Source organism: Pan troglodytes, chromosome 4 (assembly GCF_028858775.2).
Source record: "Pan troglodytes isolate AG18354 chromosome 4, NHGRI_mPanTro3-v2.0_pri, whole genome shotgun sequence".
Lineage (NCBI taxonomy): Eukaryota > Metazoa > Chordata > Mammalia > Primates > Hominidae > Pan > Pan troglodytes.
In genome coordinates this window covers 138,946,230-138,971,018 of record NC_072402.2, presented here as the reverse complement: position 1 = coordinate 138,971,018, position 24,789 = coordinate 138,946,230, and the positions used below count along the sequence as shown (strand labels likewise).

General features: G+C 42.1%; 3 protein-coding genes and 1 pseudogene across 3 annotated transcripts; all 4 read right to left on the bottom strand.

The window, feature by feature from the left end:
* Positions 1-681: 681 nt before the first annotated feature.
* On the bottom strand, positions 682-3,341 carry PCDHB15 (protocadherin beta 15). The gene is given in 1 exon segment (NM_001013011.2): positions 682-3,341. A coding segment is annotated over 1 exon segment (2,364 nt). The 3' UTR covers positions 682-977.
* Positions 3,342-6,636: 3,295 nt separating this feature from the next.
* LOC462136 (protocadherin beta-15-like) lies at positions 6,637-10,311 on the bottom strand (annotated as a pseudogene).
* A 1,098-nt stretch (positions 10,312-11,409) lies between these two features.
* LOC107974885 (protocadherin beta-18) lies at positions 11,410-19,334 on the bottom strand. Its single transcript, XM_016953954.4, has one exon. The coding sequence runs from the start codon at positions 14,380-14,382 to the stop codon at positions 12,016-12,018; it is 2,367 nt and encodes a 788-aa protein (XP_016809443.3). The 5' UTR covers positions 14,383-19,334; the 3' UTR covers positions 11,410-12,015.
* Positions 19,335-21,714: 2,380 nt separating this feature from the next.
* On the bottom strand, positions 21,715-24,497 carry PCDHB14 (protocadherin beta 14). The gene has a single exon (NM_001024131.2). It carries the CDS (start codon positions 24,495-24,497, stop codon positions 22,101-22,103), a length of 2,397 nt encoding a protein of 798 aa, NP_001019302.1. The 3' UTR covers positions 21,715-22,100.
* Between the last annotated feature and the right edge of the window lie 292 nt (positions 24,498-24,789).

The window sequence follows — 24,789 nt, the reverse complement described above, 5'->3', positions numbered from 1 at the left end:
AATAATTCAACTCCTTCACCAACATATCCTTTAATAAATTTTGTTTAATATGAATTCTACAATGTATTTTCTTTCAAATTCCTTATGAATCAGAACAATGTTGCCATCCAAAGACAAGTAGATGGTGGCATACTGTACCATCAGAAACTCCTCTAAGCCCAGAGTTTGGAACTCAGTTAAGATTTTCCTGCTGTGGAAAGAGGAAATTGCAGGAGATGCATTACTTGGTCCTAGTGTCTATTGGCCTTATACGAACACCTTAAACACAGTAAATCTGGGTATTAGAAAGCCTGTCCAGTCCCCCAAATAGGATCATAACATTAGATAGAGATAAGGAAGAACCCATTAGTCTTTTCTATGTTAATTTACATGAGAAAGAATACACTATGCAGATATATTTTTATGAGATGACATATGTGTTTTAGAATGAAAATCTAATGCTTACAAGTGTGATCTTGAAAAGAGTAGCTTAAACTTATCCATGTTGCTCCTTATTGGAAAAAACAAAACTCCAAATATGAAGCTTGGAAGAAATTACACATGGATAAATATGAAATGATTACACCCCAAACTTTTGTCAAAAAGTCAGAGCTGTGTGAATAAGAAAAACTATAAAAAACCTTAAAATATGACTTCAAAAATCATACATTCTTATGTAGTGTCATATAGTGTGAAAGGTACTTTCAGAATTAGAGTTATGTTTATTAGGTGGGGTTAACTTTCATATTACCCTTCAGGAATGAATACTATTAATTTATTCAGAAATATGAACTTTCCTGATATAAAATATTTATAATAATACAATAATTTGAAAACTATCTAACAATCAGACCAAGGAAATGAGTAACATTACTAAAGACAACAGTAGAAATTTTTTAAAAAGTAGAATTCAAGATTACTAAAGGGTTAAAAAAAACTAAGGTGAAAAGTGAGGAAGACAAAATTAACAGACGGTAGGAAAGCTACAGATACCTACATTATTCTAGAAATTCTGATTTCCTCCTAGAGTCCTGGCTTACAATATTGGGGAATATAGGCTTCAAGAACTTGAAATCATTACTTTCAGAGCCTCCCGTCAGACACACCTCGTACTGGTAGCTCTGGGACAGAGTCCCGGTGCCGCTCACGTCCACCCGATGCCCTGGAAAGGGGCCCTCGGGCACCGAGTAGCGACCCACCGAGGCCGCCCTGCTCCTCCTGCACAGCCGCACTGCCACGAACAGGAGCACCGAGAAGAGGAAGAGCGACGACACCGAGGCCAACGCCACCACCAGGTAGACGGTAAGCGAGTCGGCCTGGGCTTGGGCCGGGGCCGCCTCTGGGAGCGGCAGGTAGGGCTGGGAGAAGCCATCCACCAGGAGCACTTGCAGCGTGGCGGTGGCCGAGCGCGGAGGCTCGCCATTGTCCTTGACCAGCACCACTAGCCTGTGCTTGGCCACGTCGCGCTCGCTCAGCAGCCTGGCGGTGCGCACCTCGCCATTGTGCGCCCACACGCCGAATAGCCCGGGCTCCGTGGCCTTGAGCAGCTGGTACGACAGCCAGGCGTTCTGGCCCGAGTCGCCGTCCACCGCCACCACCTTGGTCACCAGGTAGCCCGGCTCGGCCGCCCGGGGCACCAGCTCGGTGCAGGGCGCGGAGCCGTTCTGCAGCGGGTACAGCACGAAGGGCGAGTTGTCATTGGCGTCCAGCACCAGCACTCGCACCAGCGCCTCGCTGCTCAGCGCCGGGGAGCCGCGGTCTGTGGCGCCCACGTGGAACTCGAAAGCCTGCAGGGCCTCGTAGTCCAGCGACCTGAGGGCGAACAGGTGGCCGTTGTCTGTGTTAATGGAGACCAGGGAGGCGAGGGGCAGGTGCGGGTCCTGGGGCGGCAGCAGCGAGTAGGTGACCTGGGCGTTGGTGCCTGAGTCTCTGTCTGTGGCGCTGACGCTGCCGATGTGCAGGGCGGGGCTGTTGTTCTCGCGGACGAACAGGGTGTAGGAGGTTTGGGTGAAGGCGGGGGCGTTGTCATTGACGTCGGAGACCAGCACTGTTATGTTGTGCTGGGTTTTCAGCCTTGGAGTCCCCAAGTCTGTGATGGTGATGGTGATGTTGTACTCGGCTCTGGTCTCTCTGTCCAGCGCCCCTTCTGTTACCAGCCTGTAGAAATTCTCAACAGAAGGTTTTAGCTTAAAAGGAACATCATCCTGAATTGAGCAAATCATTTTTCCATTTTCCCCAGAGTCTCGGTCTCTAATCCTAAACAGGGCCACTTCTGTCTCTGGAGAATTCTCGGGAATAGGGCTGGTAAGTGATGAAATACTTAGTTCCGGGAAGTTATCGTTAACATCCAGCACCTTAACAGAGACAGAGCATTTTCCAGAAAGTCCCCCGCCATCAGATGCCTCTATATCTAGATCATACGAAGACATTGTCTCAAAATCTAGTTTTTTAATTAGTCGAATTTCTCCTGAAAGGCTGCTTAGCTCAAAAGGTTTGTTTATCTCCTCAGAGCTGTAATAAAGGGAGTATGATATCTCTCCATTTGTCCCAGTGTCTAAATCCCTAGCAGAGACCTTGACAACTAGGGAGCCTACTGGGCTGTTCTCTGGGACCTGCACCTCGTAGAGCGCCTGCGCAAACTCCGGGGCATTGTCATTGGCGTCCAAGACCAAGATGAGGATCTGGACGGTGCCAGATCGGGGTGGAGAGCCACCGTCCACCGCTGTCAAGGTTAATCTGAGCTCGGCCTGCTTCTCGCGATCCAGTTCTGTGTCCAGCACCAGCTCTGGGTATTTCCTGCCATCCCCTCGGGTGCGAGTGGAAACATGGAAATGAGAATTGGGAGAAATATTGTAGTTTTGAACATTATTGCTGCCCACGTCCAAGTCCCGAGCTTTTTTCAGAGGAAACACAGTCCCAAGGGAGCTAGTTTCTGGGATTTTCAGGGTGATTTCTCTTTCAGGAAATTCAGGAGAATGATCGTTTATGTCTGTCACTAGTAGTTCAGCTCGAATTACTTCCAAAGGTTTTTTCAGTAACACTTGGAAATGCATTATACAGGGCTCAGTAGGGCCACACAGCTTCTCCCGGTCCAGCTTCTCATTTAATATCAACTGCCCGGTCTGCAGATCAAGCTGCAAGCCTTGTTCGTTATCCTCAGAAACTACCCGGGCTCCCCGCTCGGCTAGCTCCCCCACTCCCAGCCCTAGGTCATTGGCCAGGTTGGCTACAAAAGAACCTCTCTCTGTTTCCTCCATCACAGAATAGCGACGGGGTTCCCAGCCTGCCAGAGTCACTTCCAGTAAAAGAAGGAGAATCAGGACTTGCCTTTGTTCGGGAAAGCGCTCCCCTGCAGGCTCCATCTTTACTTCTGTACACGCCCCTTTCAAGGAACCGGAGTCAGAGCTACTTCAGGGAGCGATGGGACAGAGGCAGTGATCGATCTGTGCGTTGATAACCTGTCCGGAAATGTAGGAGAATAGCATTCTCCGGAGACACTGGTCCGTGCTCTGCTAACAGGCTTTCCTCTTAGGCTGAAAGAGGTCTGAAGTAGCTAGTAGCATTTCATGGGCTTTTTCCTTTTCCTTTTTTTGAAGCCTTAGCCTGCAGCGCCACCATGCGTTGTCTTTGCTTCGAAACGAATTGCTACAATTGATCTATTCTCTATTCTATTAGGAGTTTGGAAATTGGGAGGAAATGATGTAATCACAATATCACGCAATGGTAATTATTAATTTCTTCATTTAAAGGAGTATTATTGGTCTCTATGTGCCAAATTATGAAATACATCAGTAAACAACCCAGACATGGTCCCCACCCTCCAGAACCTGTAATCTGGGTGTAGCGTTCTGAGGGAAATTGAGAAGTGAAAGAAGACATAATAGTGATCAGTCATCTTGTAATAATAATAACACAAAGCCATGTGATTTCTTAAAAATTTCTCAGCAAAACAAAATGAATTCTTTGATTTCTTTCAAATTCTAGACAGCCTATGTACCAGAATTGTGCTCCCATTGGTTGGATTACATCAAGAAAAAGCTACACGTTCATTCCAGTGTGATATCCTTTCTACATAAAGTCAGAGAGTTATGATTTTATGAAAATTTTAAACTGTGGAAAAATACATATGAAGGCAATTCCTATATCTCTTACTTTGCTTTTTCTCTTTTTTCTTTTCATTTTTCCTTTTTTTTTTTTTTGAGATGGGGTCTTGCTCTGTTGTCCAGGAGGGAGTGCAGTGGCACAATCACTGCTCATTGCAGCCTTGACTACCCAGGCTCAAGCAATCCCCCCACCTCAGCAACTGTAGCTGGGACCACAGTTGAGCATCACCATGCCTGGCTAATGTTTTAATTATTTGTAAAGATGAGGTCTTGCTATGTTGCCCGGGCTGGTCTCAAATTTCTGAGCTCAAGCAATCCTCCTGCCTCAGCCTCCCAAAGTGCTGGGGTTATAGGCATGAGCTGCTGTACCCAGCCCTGCCTTGTCTCCCTCGTATTTATTATCTGACGTAGTATACATGTACTTATTTAGTTGTTTCCTTTCTGTTTCAACCTCACATGTTAGAACTTCATTTTGTTCACTGCTGCATCCCCAATATCTAAAATAATCCCTGGCACATGGTAGGTGCTCAATAAATATTTGTTAAATTGATCCATTAATAAATCACAATTAATTTAAACATTCTGACAGATAGGTTCTCCTCCTACTGTAGAAGTCCCCTCTTCTTCTGGGATTCAAGTTCATTATATAAGATGGATAAACAAAGACAGCATGTTCATAAGGTAGCTATTTCCTATGCCCTTTAAATAGTAATGTGAAATAACTCAGAATGACCTAAAATGTCATTTCATTAAATGGCAAAACTACTTAGCTACCCATAAGCAAGGGATATATTATATGATAGAAAGAAAGAACATAACAAGATTATGATGATCCTAAAGATAAGGATTATGTCTCTTTTAGACACACATTTTTCATTGTCAAGGTTTTTTTTACAGTAATGTTATTATGACACTTATGATATTCAAAACTCTTATATAATAAAATTTTCTAAGAATTTCTATTAAACACTTCAAAGACTGTACCATTGGAAAGATCCTTCAGTTTTTCTCAAAATTGTATATTCTGACAAAAGCTAGTGCATGTCCCTTATAGACTACTAATATTTTACAACCTCCTTGATCCCAAATGTTGTCATACTAATATGAAAAGCCACAATAAAAACTCAATAGGAAGAAAGGTCTAACTTATCAACAATGCAAGAATATCTAAACATGCTTTTGACAACAAAAACCTCACTTAGATCTCTTAGTTAGAGGGAAATTTATTAAAGAGCACAAATTTGTCTCCAGCAACCTAAGGGAAAAAGACTTGGGAGGGACTGGAAAATCTAAAACAGGAAAATCTATGACAAGGTCATTCTTTTGGTACCTTATTTTTTTTCTTGTCTCTCAATAGATTGATGTTCTGTATTTCTTTGCAAGTGTTTAGCCAAATATGACACCACTTTCTGCTTATGTTCCTAACAAAGAGACTATGTTGTATCTGGTTCTTAAAGCCATTTTTTTTTAAACAGAGAGAATCAGATTAGGCCAGCTAGGATCATCTTATTTTTGTGTTTGAGATCACAGAAGGAGGTGGGTCATATAAAATAAATGTGGCTGCAACATTACACTTCAGCCACAGACAGGGAGAATTTTCCAGAAAAAGATCAGGTGGGCTAGATAGACACTACAAAAGGGAGCTATGATTTTAAAATCTTGAGATAATCTAATAATCACTAAAGATGCTCGTATGGCCGGGCAAGGTGGCTCACACCTGTAATGCCACACTTTGGGAGGCAGAGGCGAGTGTATCACCTGAGGTCAGGAGTTTGAGACCAGCCAAACTGGTCTGAGTTTGAGTTTGGCCAACATGGTGAAACCCCATCTCTACTAAAACAAGGAGCCTGTAATCCCAGCTACTCGGGAGGCTGAGGCAGGAGAATCGCTTGAACCGGGGAGGCGAGGTTGCAGTGAGCCCAGATCACGCCATTGCACTCCAGCCTGGGCGACAAGAGTGAAACTCTGTCTCAATAATCGTAATAATAATGCTCATATATGTTATGGAGTGAAGGTTATAAAAAGAGCAGAAAAGTCTTTAAGTTTGGGGGAAAATGTAGTCTTTCCCACTTCAAGCTATTGTGAAATAAAACGATGCAATTTTTGCAGACGCTTCTCCATTTAAAAATTCAAGACAGGTAAGCATAAGACAGAATCAATAGACTATGTACTAATAATCACTATATCATCGTTCCTGTCTTCTAAGCATCAAAAGTTTAGAAAAGCTTTCTTTAATGAAACAGAACGGAGCTGGAGTCTTCAAGTCAACAGCCTGTGATTTTGAAAAGTTGATAAATTGAACAAATATTACTTTTCATTAATGAGTAAACCTGAAAGTTGTATTCATCAAAATGGACATGATAAAAGGAGACTAAGTATGAACAAATAATCAAAGAAAATGTCTAATCTTAAGTAGGAAAATGAAATCAGCAAAATCTTAGAAAATCTATATAGCACAAAAAACATAACAGAGACTTAATATATTGATAAAGGACTAACCTTTATCCTAAATGCTCTGAGAAATCTACAGATTCTTAATTGAATCCAAAACCATTTACAAAGTTGGACTTTTCCTCCCATCATTCACAGCGCCCGGATGCTTAGGGATAACAGACTTCAGGAATTTGAATTCATTTGTCCCGGAGCCTCGCTTCAGAAACACTTCATACTTGTACCTCTGGGATAGGGTCCTGGTGTCGCTCACGTCCACCAGATGCCTGGAAAGGGGTCTTCGGGCACCGAGCAGCGACCCAATGAGGCCTCCCTGCTCCTCCTGCACAGCCGCACCGCCACGAACAGGAGCACCAAGAAGAAGAAGAACGACAACACCAAGGCCAACGCCACCACCAGGTAGACGGTGAGCAAGTCGGCCTGGGCCTGGGCCGGGGCCGCTTCAGGGAACGGCAAGTAGGGCAGGGAGAAGCCATCCACCAGGAGCACGCGCAGCGTGGCGGTGGCCGAGCGCGGAGGCTCGCCATTGTCCTTGACCAGGACCATCAGCCTGTGCTTGGCTGTGTCACGCTCAGCAGCCTGGCAGTGCATTGTACGCCCACACGCCGAACAGCCCGGGCTCCGTGGCCTTGAGCAACTGGTACGACAGCCAGGCGTTCTGGCCCGAGTCAGCGTCCACCGCCACCACCTTGGTCACCAGGTAGCCCGGCTTGGCGGCCCGCCCGGGGCATCAGCTCGGTGCAGGGCGCGGAGCCGTTCTGCAGCGGGAACAGCACGAAGGGCGAGTTGTCGTTGGCGTCCAGCACCAGCACACGCACCAGCGCCTCGCTGCTCAGCGCCGTGGAGCCGCGGTCTGAAGCGCCCACGCGGAACTCGAACTCCTGCAGGGCCTCGTAGTCCAGCGACCTGAGGGCGAACAGGTGGCCGTTGTCTGTGTTGATGGAGACCAGGGAGACGAGGGGCAGGTGCGGGTTCCGGGGCGGCAGCAGCGAGTAGGTGACCTGGATGTTGGTGCCCGAGTCTCTGCGGTGCTGACGCTGCCAATATGCAGGGCGGGGCTGTTGTTCTTGCGGACGAACAGGGTGTAAGAGGTTTAGGTGAAGGCGGGGGCGTTGTCATTGACGTAGGAGACCAGCACCGTTATGTTGTACTCGGTTTTCAGCCTAGGAGTCCCCAGTCCGTGGCTGTGTTGATGATGTACTCGGCTCTAATCTCTTTGTCCAGTGGTCCTTCTGTTAACAGCCAGTATAAATTCTCAACGGAAGGTTTCAGCATGAACGGAACATCATTTTGAATTGAGCAAACTATTCTTCCGTTTTTCCCAGAATCGCGGTCTTGAATGCTGAAAAGAGCTGCAACGGTCTCGGGAGAATTTTCGCGGATGGGGCTTGTGAATGAAGCCATGATCAGTTCCGGAGCGTTATCGTTGACATCTACCACCTGTATTATGACAGTGCATTTTCCAGAAAGACCTGCCCCATCAGAGGCTTTAATATCCACCTGATATGACACAATTTTTTCAAAATCTAGTTTTCTGATTATTTTAATTTCTCCCCTTCGTTCATTAAGTGCAAATGTCTTAGAAATCTCATCACCATAAAAAAATGAGTAGAATATCTCACCATTAATTCCTATGTCTGAATCTCTAGCGGAAACAGTGGCAACAAGGGACTCCAGGGGGCTGTTTTCTGATATCTGCACCTGATAGAGTGGCTACACAAACTCAGGTGCATTGTCATTGATGTCCAAGATTTCAATGAGGACCAGAGCAGTCCCAGTTCTGGGAGGAGTCCCGCCATCTACTGCCATGAGAGTTAACCTGAGCTCAGCCTGCTCCTCCCGATCCAGGGCTTTGTCCAGAACCAGCTCTGGGTATTTTCTGCCTTCACTGCCATTTTGGGTGAGAGCGTGGACATGGGAGTAGGGGTAGATGGTGTAGTTTTGGATGTTATTGATGCCCACATCCAAATCTTGTGTATTTTTCAGAGGAAACACAGTTCCTGGAGGAGTATTTTCCATGATTTCAAAATAATTTCTGCTTCTGGGAATACAGGGGAATTGTGTTTATGTCACTGACCAAAAGTTTAAACCTCCAAAGGTTCTTCCAGTAACACTTGGAATTGCAGCACACAAGGCTCAGTGAGTCTACACAATTCTTCCCGATGCAATGTCTCATTTACTTGCAGGTCTCCGGTCTGAAGTTTCAGCTGAAAATATTTTTTGTTATTGTTAAAAATGACCCGAGGCCTCCACTGGTATATTTCTCTTACTTCTAGCCCTGGGTCCTTTGTTAGATTGGCCACAAAAGAACCACTTTCTGTTTCTTCTGCTACAGTATATTCCACTCCGCACAGTATATTCCACTCCGCACAAGTCTGAGACAGCATAACAAAGAGAAGCAGCACTTGTCTTATTCTAGGAAAGTGCTCCTTTTCAGCCTCCATTTCTCCAACACCAACAGCATTCAGGGTCCGGATGCCTATGTTGGGTTGGTAGGCAATCTGCTCTGGGAATCAATCCTTGCAGCAACACAATTTTCGGTTAAGAAAGCCTCTTCTCTTTGATGGATCTAATGACTGCTAGCACAGTAGTTGAAGAGATTCATTCTAACATTTCAGGAGTGTAAACTTAAGTGATATACTAGCTAAATCTGGTTTATTATGCAAACTCAATAGGTAGCCTAAGGAGTTGTGGATAACTTATTTGTGAATATTGCCTAAGGACTGTGAGCTTGTTATGTTGACTTGTTTCAGTATCTAAAATAATTTATAAAGAGCATCACCATCTATTTTTAATACTGAGATACACACATGTTGAAGCTGAGAGTCACTGAGACCTTGAAGAGGGAGCCAGCCAAGATCATGGTTATAAAGGCTGAAGTTAAAGTAAAAAGTAAAATGCAGAAGAAAATATGTTAAGTTCACCTGAAATAGCAGGTTAAGCATATTCCCAACTGGAGAAGATCTCAACTCATTTTTAGTAAGCAATTATGTATCTCTTGTGGATTCATTGGAATACTGAAACCCTAGCATGGAACTGAAATTTTTACTTCTAAGGAAAGAGAAAACATTTTGGGGGAGGAGACTTGTGGGTCTTCCCAACTGTACCAACTTTAGCCAATGTTTTACTCACAATGTTTAAATAATAGACACTATTATGTGTTGTGGCATTCTAATTATCTAGCTAACTGAGAAAACTAAGGATGAGCCAAGTGTAAGAATTGTGGTTCATATTGGTTTCTCTTGAGGCATAAATAACTCAAATCAACATTCTACTTTAGAATGTTTTCTTCTATACAAACAAGTTCGATTAATTAAACTTTCAAAATATGAGAACATGCCAGTCATGGGCAAAATCTGATGGACAAATTTCCTTATAGAAATATTTTGGTCATGGGTCCAAATTCACTATTATGGATTTACATGTCCAAGAAAATGTGTCCTGAATGTCTATGCATTTTTTAATATTAATGGGATAGAAGCTTGTACCTATGTCAGTAACCCAATGAATCAAAGTTAGTTTTTCATTCCCATCTTTCATCTCTTGGATAAAGTTTCCTCTTTCTAAGATCTTAGCTCCTAGGATAAAGTTTCCTCTTTCTAAGATCTTAGCTCCTAGGCTTGGCAGAAACTTAAATTTCTTTCATGAGGTTTTCTAGCAATAGAGTATATTAATTAAATATTTATTACTATAACTGAAATCATGAATCAATCCATATGATCGATAAATTGGGATTATTTATGAAGCAAGAATATTTTACATTACATGACAAAAATAATTTTGTTCACACTGAGCTTAGCAAGTAATTTTTAAAAGAACGAGTCTGCTAAGGAGGGTATGATGATCCTGAGAAAAGGTACAGACACCCAAAACTTACAATTTCAGTGTTATTATTATTTTTTAAACAAAAAGTATTATTTAAAAAGTAATCATGGGACATATAAAATAATGGAGGTAAAGTTAATGAGACATTTCATAAAGCCCTTTGTAGCATTTATCTGTTGAAAGACCTCATAAATTATTTACAAATTTAAATTTTGTTACATAAGCCTCTAGTATAGATTTGTTATCTCTAGGCTTGTACATCCTGTATTTCATTCATTAAGTTAATATTAGAAGCATGCAATAAAAGACCAGGGTTTCATGGTAGTCTAATTGAGTACTCAAGGTTGTACATACCTTTCAAGTCTCTTTTGATTTCAAGAAATCCCCCTTCAAGATAGGTTAAACAAAGGAATTTTACTATTACCAATGGAGTCTTACTGTAGAACCCAAGGGCAATTAGACATTGGAGACTTAGGAGGAACTGAACTTAGGTGGACAGGTCTAGGACTAAGTAGCTGTTTTAGTCTCTACTGTTTTCTAGGCTTCTGCCTCCTCCACTCTTATTCCTTTTCACTTTTACTCTTTCCTTCCATTTTCTTTTCCTCTTTTTCTCTCTATCTAGAAACTTATAAACATGGCTACCTCAGCCCATGTTCAAGACTTATTCAAGAGGAAAAGGTAGATGAACTATATCTCAATCACAAATTTAGGGGTTTGGAGAATGTAGCTATTCCAGCTTAAATCAGGAATCTATCACAGGACCAATAAAAAATGATCAGGGCTCATGCCTGTAATCCCAACAATTTGGGAAGCTGATGCGGTACGATCACTGAAGGCCAGGAGTTCAAGACTAGCCCGTGGAACATGGCAAGACCTCATCTCTTAAAACAAACAAACAAACAAACAAACAAACTGTGTGTGTGTGTGTGTGTGTGTGTAAGAAAAGAAGGCCTGCAATGGAATAAGCATCACACTAGTGATCACCTCTCTTAGGTAGTATAGAGAAGTTCTCAGACAAGAAATGAGCATGAGCTGGATATATACATCTTAATCCAAACAAGGTTTTGAATTTATTTAAATAAAACAACTTCTACTAGCATATATATGGTTCACAAATAATTATGAAAAAAAACCCTAAGTACAGGAAAAATTCTCTGCAATGTTTGCCAGAAAAGTAGAATGAAAAGATTATAGGTTTTTAAGACAGAAACCTAAATTAGATAACATCTCAGAAACCAACCTAACCAGATAACAAGCAATTATGTTTTTATTCATATCATGCATTTACCTCTATAATAATATTCTCAATTATATAAAAACTGCTTTGGATAGAGGATCCACAGTCAGAACACTCAGAAAATATGAATGAACCCAGTGTGCGATTAAACTTGAAGGGAAAATAATGTGTTTGTGAATATATTATTTGAGGTTGTATTTCAAAACAATGACTAAGCAAATTCCGGCTCTCTCAATTTTTTCACGGTTAAAACAACAACAAAAAATAGACTTAAATTCTTGTAACTTCTGAAAACTCTTGTGTAAAATGCAGTTACCCAAAATGAAAAACTCTGCATAACAATGAATAAGATTTCAAAGGAATAGACTCATTCTAAAAGTTCTGCATCATAATCAGATCCCTAATTGCATTCCATACCATTCAGAAAGGTGGGGCTTTCTCCATGTCGCTGTCGCGGGACAGGAGATTGGGAATCACCGGCTTCAGGAACTTGAACTCATTTGCTCCTGAGCCTCCCGTCAGACACACCTCGTACTGGTAGCTCTGGGATAGGGTCCCGGTGCCGCTCACGTCCAGCAGATGCCCTGGAAAGGGGCCCTCGGGCACCGAGCAGCGACCCACCGAGGCCGCCCTGCTCCTCCTGCACAGCCGCACCGCCACGAACAGGAACACCGAGAAGAGGAAAAGCGACGACACCGAGGCCAACGCCACCACCAGGTAGACGGTGAGCGAGTCGGCCTGGGCCTGGGAGGGGGCCGCCTCCGGGAGAGGCAGGTAGGGCTGGGAGAAGCCGTCCACCAGGAGCACTTGCAGCGTGGCGGTGGCCGAGCGCGGAGGCTCGCCATTGTCCTTGACCAGCACCACTAGCCTGTGCTTGGCCACGTCGCGCTCGCTCAGCAGCCTGGCGGTGCGCACCTCGCCATTGTGCGCCCACACGCCGAACAGCCCGGGCTCTGTGGCCTTGAGCAGCTGGTACGACAGCCAGGCGTTCTGGCCCGAGTCGCCGTCCACCGCCACCACCTTGGTCACCAGGTAGCCCGGCTCGGCCGCCCGGGGTACCAGCTCGGTGCAGGGCGCCGAGCCGTTCTGCAGCGGGTACAGCACGAAGGGCGAGTTGTCGTTGGCGTCCAGCACCAGCACGCGCACCAGCGCCTCGCTGCTCAACGCCGGGGAGCCGCGGTCTGTGGCGCCCACGTGGAACTCGAAAGCCTGCAGGGCCTCGTAGTCCAAAGACCTGAGGGCGAATAGGTGGCCGTTGTCTGTGTTGATGGAGACCAGGGAGGCGAGGGGCAGGTGCGGGTCCTGGGGCGGCAGCAGCGAGTAGGTGACCTGGGCGTTGGTGCCTGAGTCTCTGTCTGTGGCGCTGACACTGCCGATGTGCAGGGCGGGGCTGTTGTTCTCGCGGACGAACAGGGTGTAGGAGGTTTGGGTGAAGGCGGGGGCGTTGTCATTGACGTCGGAGACCAGCACGGTTATGTTGTGCTGGGTTTTCAGCCTGGGTGTCCCCAAGTCGGTCACGGTGATGGTGATGTTATATTCATTTCTGACCTCTCTGTCCAGTGGGTGCTCTGTTACCAGAGCGTAAAAATTCTTGAAGGTAGGCTTCAAGACGAAGGGGAGGTTGTCCTGAATTGAGCCAACCATTCTCCCATTGTCTCCAGCGTCTTGGTCTCGTATGCTGAAAACAGCGACCACCATCTCAGGTGAAGAGTTTTCCGGTATGGGGCTGGTAAGAGATGTCATGGCTATTTCTGGCGGGTTGTCATTCACATCTACAACCCGAACTAAAATGCTTGATTTTCCAGAAAGGCTCCCACCGTCAATGGCCTGAATATTTATTATATAAGATTGAATAATCTCGAAATCTAGAGGGGCTTTTAAATAGACTTCGCCAGAAATTGGATGGATTTCAAATGTTTTCCGTACATCTCTGGAGACGTGGGAAAATGAATAAGACAGTTCTCCATTTATTCCTGCATCTAAATCTGTAGCAGACGCTTTGATGATCAAGGAGTCCAGAGGGCTGCTCTCAGGTACATGAACTTCATAGACTGGCTTCTCAAATTCAGGGGCATTGTCATTGATGTCCAGGACCACAACGTTAATCAGTGTAGTCCCAGACCTGGGCGGAGACCCGCCATCCACGGCTGTTAGCGTTAAACTAAGCTGAGACTCCTTTTCTCGATCCAGGGATTGGTCCAGTACCAACTCTGGATATTTTCTGCCCTCATCGCCGTCCCGTAATTTAAGGTGGAAATGGGGATTGGGACTTATTGTATAGTTTTGAACACCATTCTTTCCCACATCCAAGTCCTGCGCACTATCTATTTGGAATAAGGTTCCTAGAGTAGCACCTTCGGAGATTTTTAGAAGTATATGATTGTTTAGGAACGTGGGAGTGTGATCATTTATGTCTTTGACCAAAAGCTCAGCCCGAAAAAATTGCAACGGATTTTCAAATAACACCTGGAAATGCAATATACATGGCTCTGTGAGATCACAAAGTGCCTCCCGGTCCAGCTGCTCGTTTAAGAGCAAGTCGCCATTCTGTGGATCCAATCGCAAATAAGGTTTATAGTCGTCAAAGATGACTCTGGCCCCCCGTGCAGCCAGGTCTTCCACATCCAAACCCATGTCTTTCACCACGTTGGCTATAAAGGTGCCGACCTCCATTTCCTCTGCTATGGAATAGCTCCAGGTCTCAGAATACACCAAAGACCCTCCCAGGAAAACAAAGAAAAGCAGCACTTGCCTTGTCGGCTGAGCTCTTCCCTTTCCCGGCTCCATGGCTCCTTAGCCAAACGTCTTTCTGGCGTAAACGTTTCAACTCAGTCTCTAGCAGCTCTTAAAGTTGCTCCTCTCACCTATCAGCCTGGACCTTTGGGAATCTAGAAACTCGTAATCCTGTCGCGAAGGTGTTGATGGTGCCCTACCTTTCGAAAGACTATTTTCTCCTGGTATTCCAGCGCTTTCAGTTCCCATGGTTAAGGAAAACCAGAGCATCTGCGGTTACAAAAATTTCACCGTCTTATCCTGCAGCGCCACCATGCGACTCTGCAGATTTTCAGGTTTTAGATAAATTCCAATACGTTTCAGACAAAATATTAATTTTTCTTGTGTGTTTGTCTATAAATTTAAATTATATGCTCCTTCTGTATGCCTATTTTCCGAGTTGCATTTTTGTGATATGTGATGCTAATACCTTTCCATCATCAGCCACAATCTGCTATAGCTGTAGTAGATACAAGAAGCATATTTAAGATGTAGCCCCTGCCTCAAACGAGTTATGATCTCTCTGTGAAGACAATATATTAAACAACTAAAGATAGTGAAGAATACTCTTACATGTAATTGACTTAGTAGGCAAGAGATTTTTAGGAAAATTGGAAATGAGAATTAGAGGTCTTAGCTCTCTCCACAACTACTCTTAGAAAAGAGGAATGAGATCATGTACTTGAAAATGAACCTGGTATATGAAAACAGTTGCTTTGGAAAGGTTGGACATTTTGAGCTGCATAAATGGTATGATTTATTTAGGGATACTCAGTAGGAGACTTAGCTGGCAGGAGTAGAAAATAAATGCTCAGAAGTAGTGAGTAAAATAAAACATTTCTGGTTTTTAATCTAAAAGCAAGTCCAGTTAAACATTTTTTAAAATGTGAACAAATTAGACCTCAGTTTAGTTGTGAAACTGAATTTCATCATTTGCAGACCCAGGCTTTCCAGAGGCACAATTCTAAATATGTTTATATATCTATTAATTAATTAGTTTAGCAGATAGTTATTGAGAATACACTTTGTGCAAGGAATGGTCGTAAGTGTTAGGGATAGAATGGTAAACAGACATAGTTCCTGCCATGCAAGAGGGAGACAGAAAAATGACCATGTATTTTAAATAGAGCACAATGAATGTCATGATAAAGGAAGTTCATGCTACTACAAGGGCATTGATGATGGTCATCTAACCAGAATTTGGAAATACAAGATAGATTTTTCTGGAGAAAGTATTCTCTAAGTTGATACATTAAAAACTAATAGGAGTACTTTAAACAAAAATTGGGTATGGGGTAAAATTGTTCAGGAAAACTAAAAACAAGATTGTGCAAATGCAAATAAAGAGAAGTATTTGGAGGAAATAAAATAAAATCAATATGGCTAAGACATAGAGCAAGAGGAGAGAAGTGGTAAGAGTTGAAATTGGAAAGATAAGCATATATTTTTTAACCATGTCAAAGCATTTGGACTTTATGCCAGTAGAAATGCAGGGTTATTAAAGGGATTATAATTGAAACAGGAAAGTGGCATGATTATGTTTCTACTTTTTAAAAAGATTATCCTGTTTCAGAGTTGAGAATAAATTAGAGAGGAATAAGATTAAAGGTGAGAGATTGATTACAAATGGTTGCAATAATACAAGTAAGAGGAAACATTGGCCTCAACTAGAAATGCAGTGAAGGGGTTGTATTAGAATGATAAAACAATAGGGGTGTGGTGATAAACATAGAAGGAGTGGGGTAGAAAGGCATGAAGGTAAATGTACTTTGTCTTCAGGCTTAGGGAACTGAGTGACTGTTGGTTCTATTAACTGATAAACACAGGAAGAGCAGAAGAAAGAGGAATAGATATGGAGCTGGTGAAGGTATATTTAGTTTTGAGGAAGGGAACAGTTTTAATTTTAAATGGATGAGTTTGAACATCCATATAGACAGTTATATAAATTAGCTTCTATTACATAAATGCAGTTGAGGAAAGACGTTTGGGCTATAGAGTCACATTTGGCATAAATGGTGATTAAAGCTCTTCAGGAAAGATAATAAGTTGCAGATTAAAAGAAGTATATTTGAATTTGTGACTTCAGACTTGATGTAGTTTTCAGAGATTACCATCTCCAGAGAGAGGCCATGGTTATAGGTGACTAAGCTAGAGTAGAAGTGAATGTCATTAGAGATGAAGAAGGCTAGAAACAGAGATAGGTCAAACTCTTGGACCCAGAATTGTTGCAAGGGATGGGCAAAGAGGAAAACTATAAGAAGTCACATTTAAGAGATAAAATGTCTTTACGCTACTTCTTTCTTGTCATCTGGAATAATTTAAAATTAAACTGATATCAAGTTGAGTTCATGCTCTCATTTGATGACTCTTACATGCAAAGACCATTTAGGTAGAAATGTTTGCCAACTTCCTTCAGTACATTAAAGATATCTTACTTTCTATTATTTTCTATTGCTACTGTTGAGAAACATGGAGCATAGCTGTCAGTCTGTCATGTGTTTGAGGGTTCAATGTCCTTTTCCCATGGCTTTTGAAAAAAAAGATTTCTCTTTTTCTTTGGTTTTCTGAGCTTTCAATATAATGTTTCTAGATATGGATATCTTTTTAAGTTTATCCTGTTAGGTTTATTTAGGTCTCTTAAATCTGCTTGTTGAAGTTTTCATCAATTCTGAAGAATTCAAGTTGTTATTTCTTTAACTATTGCTTCTGATACAATTTTTCTCTTATCTCCTTGGGTTCTGGTTAAACATATGTTAAACTTTTTTACTTTGTCCTCTGTTTCTAATATTCTCTTCTGTATTTTTCATCTTATCAACTTTCTGACCTACATATTGGATAAATTATATCCTCATCTATCTTTCTTTTCAGTAATTATTTGTTTAGTTATATCTAATCTTCTATTAAATTTTCTAGTCGGTTTAAAATTTTGATTATTATAGTTTTTCATTTCTAGGAGTTCTATTTTGTTTTCTAATCTGTCAAATTTTATAGTATTTTTCCCTGTACACCTTCAAGTTTAACTTTTATTTCAATTAAAGTGCCTAGCATATTGTAGACTGTGTCTCATAATTACAATATTTGAAATGCTTGCAAGTTTATTTTTATGTTCCTTTTTTCTGCTGGCTCTCACTCATAGTGTCACGTTCTCTTGTGTATGCACTTATCTTTGACTGTTTATGTTAAGAACATAAAAAATTAGTTGTATGAATGATTTGAGGCTTAGAGTGAATAAACGTTCAAACATTCAGAAACTGGGCGACAGAGCGAGACTCCATCTCAAAAAAAAAAAAAAGCTGTAAGGTCACATTCACATTCACTATAAGAAGTCAGATTTTGACTGGGTGCGGTGGCTCATGCCTGTAATCTCAGCACTTTGGGAGGCTGAGGCAGGCGGATCACCTGAGGTAGGGAGTTCAAGACCAGCCTGACCAACATGGAGAAATCCCATGTCTACTTAAAAAAAAAAAAAATAGCCGGGCGTGGTGGTGCATGCCTGTAATCCCAGCTACTAGGGAGGCTGAGGCAGGAGAATCGCTTAAACCCAGGAGGTGGAGGTTGTAGTGGGCAGAGATCGTGCCATTGCACTCCAGCCTGGGCAACAAGAGCGAAACTCTGTCTCGAAAAAAAAAGAAGTTAGATTTCATAAAAGATCTGCATTTGATTCTATCAGTTCCTGGGAGAACTGTCAATGATCACTTTAAATCAACTTTAAGGCTAAATATCAAGTTCAAGGCTGAAATTCCCCACAAGGGTTCATCCATTTCCAGTTTACTCTCACTCCAAGGGTGTGGCTCTTAGGGATCCATGCTTATTAATAGAGGTTCAAGTTTTCCAGGATTCCCAAGGAAAAAGTAGATTTTGGTCTTGCTTATCTCTCTGGGTTTCCTTTTAACATTAACTTTAACCTGACAATATATTAATATCTTAATAGCTAATTGTTTTCAGTGAAATCATTGTGCTACATAATTTTTACCAACCTTATTAAAAATGTAAAGTCTCAGGGATATTGTTGCAACTCAAAATTACAAGTAAACTCTTAGCTTTCATATTCTATGGGCAACTGATTATTTTGGAAGGCTAAGAAATAATAGTATTTTTAAACAACTTCAACTGTTCAGTGCTAAATCAATTCTATAATGACATAATGAATTGAAACAATCTCTTGGAAGAGACAACTGCCATTTAATTGGTATTCATTCTCACTTCTTTCTATACCCCTTATTCCCCTATATGTGCACAAATAGCTTTCCTATATTCTCTCTTCTCTCCCTTCATAATGTGTATTTATATATTTGCATATTTCTATAAATATAAGATATTGTGTATATCACCGTACTATAAATCTTTGTCTTTTTTCTTTTAAAACATTTGAGATTTATTTATGTGATTGCATGTCTAGCTTACTCCTTTTGATCACTGCATAATAATCCTTCACTAACATGTTACACATTTTATCAATTGCTTTACTGATGGATATGTAAGTGGAGTCCTATTCTTCACTTTCTCAGGATGAATATTCTTATATACATCATTTTGTAAAGCTCTTTAAGAGTTTTCTGGCTTACACACTCCAATAGAATTGCTGAATTATAGAGTACATATATATTAAATTTTACTAAATACTATCAGAAAGCTCTCTAAATAGGCTGTACATGTGATTTCCTATTATTCCACTTGATATTACCCAAATCTCTCATCTTTACTAATTTTAGTGTATGTTTCACCAACTAAACGGGTTGAACTTCATTTAAAGCTATTTTCAGGCTGTTTTCCCTTTTTTTGAATTTCCATTTCCTTTGTCTTAAAAAATCCTATTGTCTCTCCTGGCTTTGTTGTTGTTGATTTACAAGAGTTATTTGAATAATGTAAATATTAATCTTGTCAGTTAAAATACTGCAGGTGGCTTCTCACTGTCATCTGTTAGTTTGTCTGTGCTATCCTTTAATTTTGAGGCAGTAATATTCATCAGTTTGTATTTTTCTTTTTTGTGCTTTAAAGCCTTGTTAAGAAATCCAAACCCAAACTAAGATGATATGAATATTTTTACCTAGATTTATTTCATCTCTTCCAATTCAAATATTTCAAATTCACCTATTACATACATATGAAGGTTGTTTTTATATGACATGAGATAGGGATTTTGTTTCTGTATATAGTGAGCCAATCTCCCCAATAACGTTTGCTAAATAATCTCTCTTCTCCACCAACCCCAGTTATTATGATACCTCCTGTGACCAAGTTGTCTTATATAAGAGGATCTGACCCTGGGTTCTATTCTATCTGGTAGTCTGTTCCTGAATCATTCAGATAGATTTACTTACTTCATATTTGTAATATGTACTAATATCTATAATGTAAGGCATTCCCTCATTTTTCTTTTTAAAAATTATCCTAGCTCTTCATGCAACTTGTTCTTCTATATTAATATTAGAAACCATTTTTAGATCCTTAACTACTTATGATGGATTTCACTGGAATTGCATTGAATTTATAAATTATTTTGGGAAGCATAGATCTTTATTAAGTTGTTCTATCAAGGAACTAGCATCTGTCTCAATTAACTCAGACATTTAATTATTTCATTTAATGTTTTATTGACATCATTCACTTTTCCACAAAGGTTTTCTGACTTCTTTGTTAGCCTAATTTCTAGAAACATTATAGTTTCAATACTATTTTAAATTTTCATTTATAATTGATAATACTGAGGTTAAAAATACACTTTTATTTCTCTTTCCATTTCACTTTTTTCTATTTTATTCTAGTCTTTCTTCTCTCTTTCTTTAGTTTTTAGTTACTTCAGTTTTTACATTGGCAGTGACTTAAGAGCACAGTTTTGCCTCTTATGACTCTGAGGGAAAAAGGGGACCCAAATATTCTTTTCAGGATTTTATTGTTTAAATATCAATTTTAAGAAATCCACACAATAAATAATTACTTGTTAAAATGAAAAATAAAATCAGTGATAATTGCATGAAGTAGAGGGAAGAAATCTAAGGAAACTGGAATTTGTTTCACCTATTTCACAATGGCAAGTGAAATTCCATTTTACTACATCATCTGGTCTATAATAGTATTTAATCTTGTAAGAGCAATTTCAAAATGTATATGTACACTAGCCCTATATCCATACTACATTCCAGTTATCAAAATCTCTATCTATAATCTTCTATAGAACTTTCTTTTAGAGCTGAGATATAATATGTTACATGATGAGGCAACTATAAACCATAAATGCCTACCCATTCCTTCTTTGTAGGCATCGGAGAGAGGCCACAAAGTATTAATGATGTTTTATATTTACTCAATAATTAATAGGAAAGTGAAACTAAATCATTTCTTTAACAGTTTGAATCTTCATTTCAATTTCTTATGAAGTTCTTGCTTTGTACTCATCTGATGGAAGGCTATTTTATCCAGGATAAGACCCTAAATTATTTTCTGCTTTAGTAATAAACAACACAAAATTTAAGCTAGCAAACACGGTGTATTTAAAGAAAACTAGGCCGGGTGTAATGGCTCATGCCTGTAATCCTAGCACGTTGGGAGGCCAAAGCAGGTGGATCACTTGAGTTCAGGAGTTCGAGACTAGCCTGGGCCACATGGCAAAACTCCATCTCTACCACATATACAAAAATTTAGCTAGGCATCGTGGCGGGTGCCTGTAGTTTGAGCTATTTAGTAGGCTGAAGCAGGAGGATTGCCTGAGCCCAGGATGTCGAGGCTGCAGTGAGCCAAGATCCTGCCACTACACTCTAGCCTGGACAACAAAGTGAGACTTTGTCTCAAAAAACAAAAACAAAAAACTAGCTAAGGCGGGCACATCGCTTGAGCCAAGGAGTTCCAGACCAGACTGGGCAACATGGCAAGATTCCATCTGTACAAAAAAAATACAAAAGAATTAGCCAGGCCGTGGTGGCCTGTGCTGGTGGTCCAGCTACTCAGGAGGCTGAGGCAGGAGAATCACCTGAACCCAGGAAGTCAAGGCTGCAGTGAGCCATGATGGTGCCACTGCATTCCAGCCAGGTCAATGGAATGAGACCCTGTCTCAAAAAACATAAATAAATAGAATTAAATTAAGAAAACTAAAGAGCGACAGCAAAGCCCAGAGCATTATAAGACTCTTCCTCCACTACAGGATTATCAACAAAAGTAGTTACAGAAAAAATTACTTAAGAAATTAATAATTTCCAATGTGACCACTTAAGTTTCATCATAAAGTAAATATTTGAAAAACTAATAAGGTTCTCCAGAACTGAAAATGGAGGGATAGCATCTTTTTTACCCTTTCTAAAGAACATTTTCAGAGAGAATAGTGGGATAAATGCACTACATTTTCGACCCAGATTCAGCAACGCTTTTTATTTTTATTTTATGCTTTGATGGTGTCTAGATTTAAGTTACATATATAATGACATTAGCTCTTAATACTTTAGTTTGCATATCCAAATAATTCAGAATATTGTCTTGCATAATACCATTATCACAGCAAAAATAGCAATAACTCCATTAATATAACATTTTGACCAAATAAATGAAAAACCGGAAAACACAGATTACATTTCCACGTCATTATAGCCACTAATAAAGATTTTTAAAGAAACTGTGAGAAAAACAAGAGCTATAATCATGCATGCAACTACAGTACAACCAAGAATCCACAAAAGATTATGCAAAAAGTACCATCAGCTTGCCAAGAATAACCAAAAATTAGAAATTTAAAATAAATTGTTTTATTGAATGTTAAGTCCAAAGCTATTTCGAAAGTTCTCGATTTCCCCCATATTCTTACCAGTGTCATGAACTTGAAAATTGGGGATAATCGGCTTCAGAAATTTGAACTCATTTGTCCCGGAACCTCCCGTCAGACACACCTCGTATTGGTAGCTCTGGGAAAGGGTCCCGGTGCCGCTCACGTCCACCAGATGTCCTGGAAAGGGACCCTCGGGCACCGAGCAGCGACCCACCGAGGCCGCCCTGCTCCTCCTGCACAGCCGCACCGCCACGAACAGGAGCACCGAGAAGAGGAAGAGCGACGACACCGAGGCCAATGCCACCACCAGGTAGACGGTGAGGGAGTCGGCCTGGGCCTGGGCCGGGGCCGCCTCCGGCAGCGGCAGGTAGGGCTGGGAGAAGCCGTCCACCAGGAGCACGTGCAGCGTGGCGGTGGCCGAGCGCGGAGGCTCGCCATTGTCCTTCACCAGCACCACCAGCCTGTGCTTGGCCGCGTCGCGCTCGCTCAGCAGCCTGGCGGTGCGCACCTCGCCATTGTGCGCCCACACGCCGAATAGCCCGGGCTCCGTGGCCTTGAGCAGCTGGTACGACAGCCAGGCGTTCTGGCCCGAGTCGCCGTCCACCGCCACCACCTTGGTCACCAGGTAGCCCGGCTCGGCCGCCCGGGGCACCAGCTCGGTGCAGGGTGCAGAGCCGTTCTGCAGCGGGTACAGCACGAAGGGCGAGTTGTCGTTGGCGTCCAGCACCAGCACGCGCACCAGCGCCTCGCTGCTCAGCGCCGGGGAGCCGCGGTCTGTGGCGCCCACGCGAAACTCGAACTCCTGTAGGGCCTCGTAGTCCAGCGACCTGAGGGCGAACAGGTGGCCGTTGTCCGCGTTGATGGAGACCAAGGAGGCGAGGGGCAGTTGCGGGTCCTGGGGCGGCAGCAGCGAGTAGGTGACCTGAGCGTTGGTGCCTGAGTCTCTGTCTGTGGCGCTGACGCTGCCGATGTGCAGGGCGGGGCTGTTGTTCTCGCGGAGGAACAGGGTGTAGGAGGTTTGGGTGAAGGCGGGGGCGTTGTCATTGACGTCAGAGACCAGCACGGTTATGTTGTACTCGGTTTTCAGCCTGGGTGTCCCCAAGTCTGTGACGGTGATCGTGATGTTGTACTCGGCTTGGCTCTCTCTGTCCAGTGCTTTTTCAGAAACTAGAGTGAAAAAGTTCTTGAAGGTCGGTTTCAGGAAAAAAGGGAGGTTATCTTGAATAGAGCAAATCATCCTCCCATTGTCTCCAGAGTCTTGGTCTAGGATACTAAAAAGAGCTACTAGGGTCTCTGAGGCATTCTCTGGAATTCTCTTTGTAATCGACGATATGGTCACTTCTGGTGGGTTGTCGTTTATATCCATAACTTTAACTAGAAGGGTGCATTTTCCTGAAAGACCCCCACCATCTGTTGCCTGAATATTTATAGTGTAGGACTGTATTACTTCAAAATCCAGGGGTGATCTCAAATTAACTTCCCCAGATATTGGATTAATTTCAAATGTTTTACGAATATCTTCCGATGCATGGAAAAATGTGTAAGATATTTTTCCATAGTTTCCTGCATCCAGATCCTTAGCTGAGATGGTGGCAATCCAGGAGCCAAGGGGTCTGTCCTCAGGGACTTGCACCTCATAGAGACTCTGAGGAAACTCAGGAGCATTATCATTGATGTCCAACACCTTGATGAGAACCAAAGTTGTCCCAGACTTGGGCGGGGATCCACCATCCACTGCTGTGAGTGTTAATCTGAGTTCAGCTTCCTGTTCATAATCTAAAGCTCTATCTAGGACCAGCTCTGGGTATATCTTTCTGTCACTACTGTCTGGAATTTTAATGTAGAAGTGAGAATTGGGGCTAATTGTGTAGTTTTGGAGACTGTTGCTTCCGACATCCAAATCTTGAGCACTCTCCATTAGAAATGTAGCTCCAACAGTGGTACCTTCTGATATTTTAATAAGTATTTCCTTGTCTAGGAATGTAGGGGAGTGATCATTTATGTCTTTGACACGCAGCTCAACCCGAAAAAACTGTAAAGGGTTTTCCAAAACCACCTGAAAATGCAGCACACAGGGCTCGGTGGAGCCACACAGCTCGTCTCGGTCTAGTTTCTCATTTAGGAGCAAATTCCCAGTCAGCAAATCAAGGTGCAAATACTTTTTATTATCATCAGACACTACCCGGGCTTCACGTGAAGACAGCTCCTCCACCCCCAGCCCTAGGTCCCTCGCTAGATTAGCCACAAAAGAGCCAATTTCTGTTTCCTCTGCCACAGAATAGTGTGCAGATTCAGTACCTGCCCGAGACAATCCCAGCAAAACAAGGAATATTAGAACTTGCCTTTTTCGCAGATCGAGTGCCCCTCTGATCTCCATGGTTCCTTTAGGCAATCTCTTGTGGAAAAATTGAAGCTCAGCCGTAATTTCGGAAGCTGAAGCTCTGGTTTTTAACAGGAACCCCCTGGAGAGTGTATCCTCCAGCAGCTCTGTAGGCGAAGCTCCTTTAATGCCTGTCTTTTCAGTGGGTTGGATGCTTTCTGTTCTCCTGAATAGCGAAGCTCACCGTGCCAGCCTATGTACCGTTTTCGTCTTATCCTGTAGCGCCACCATGTGTCTCCATGTTTTTTTTTTTCATTAAAAAAGTTTTCCTCTTTGAAAAAGTAATTCA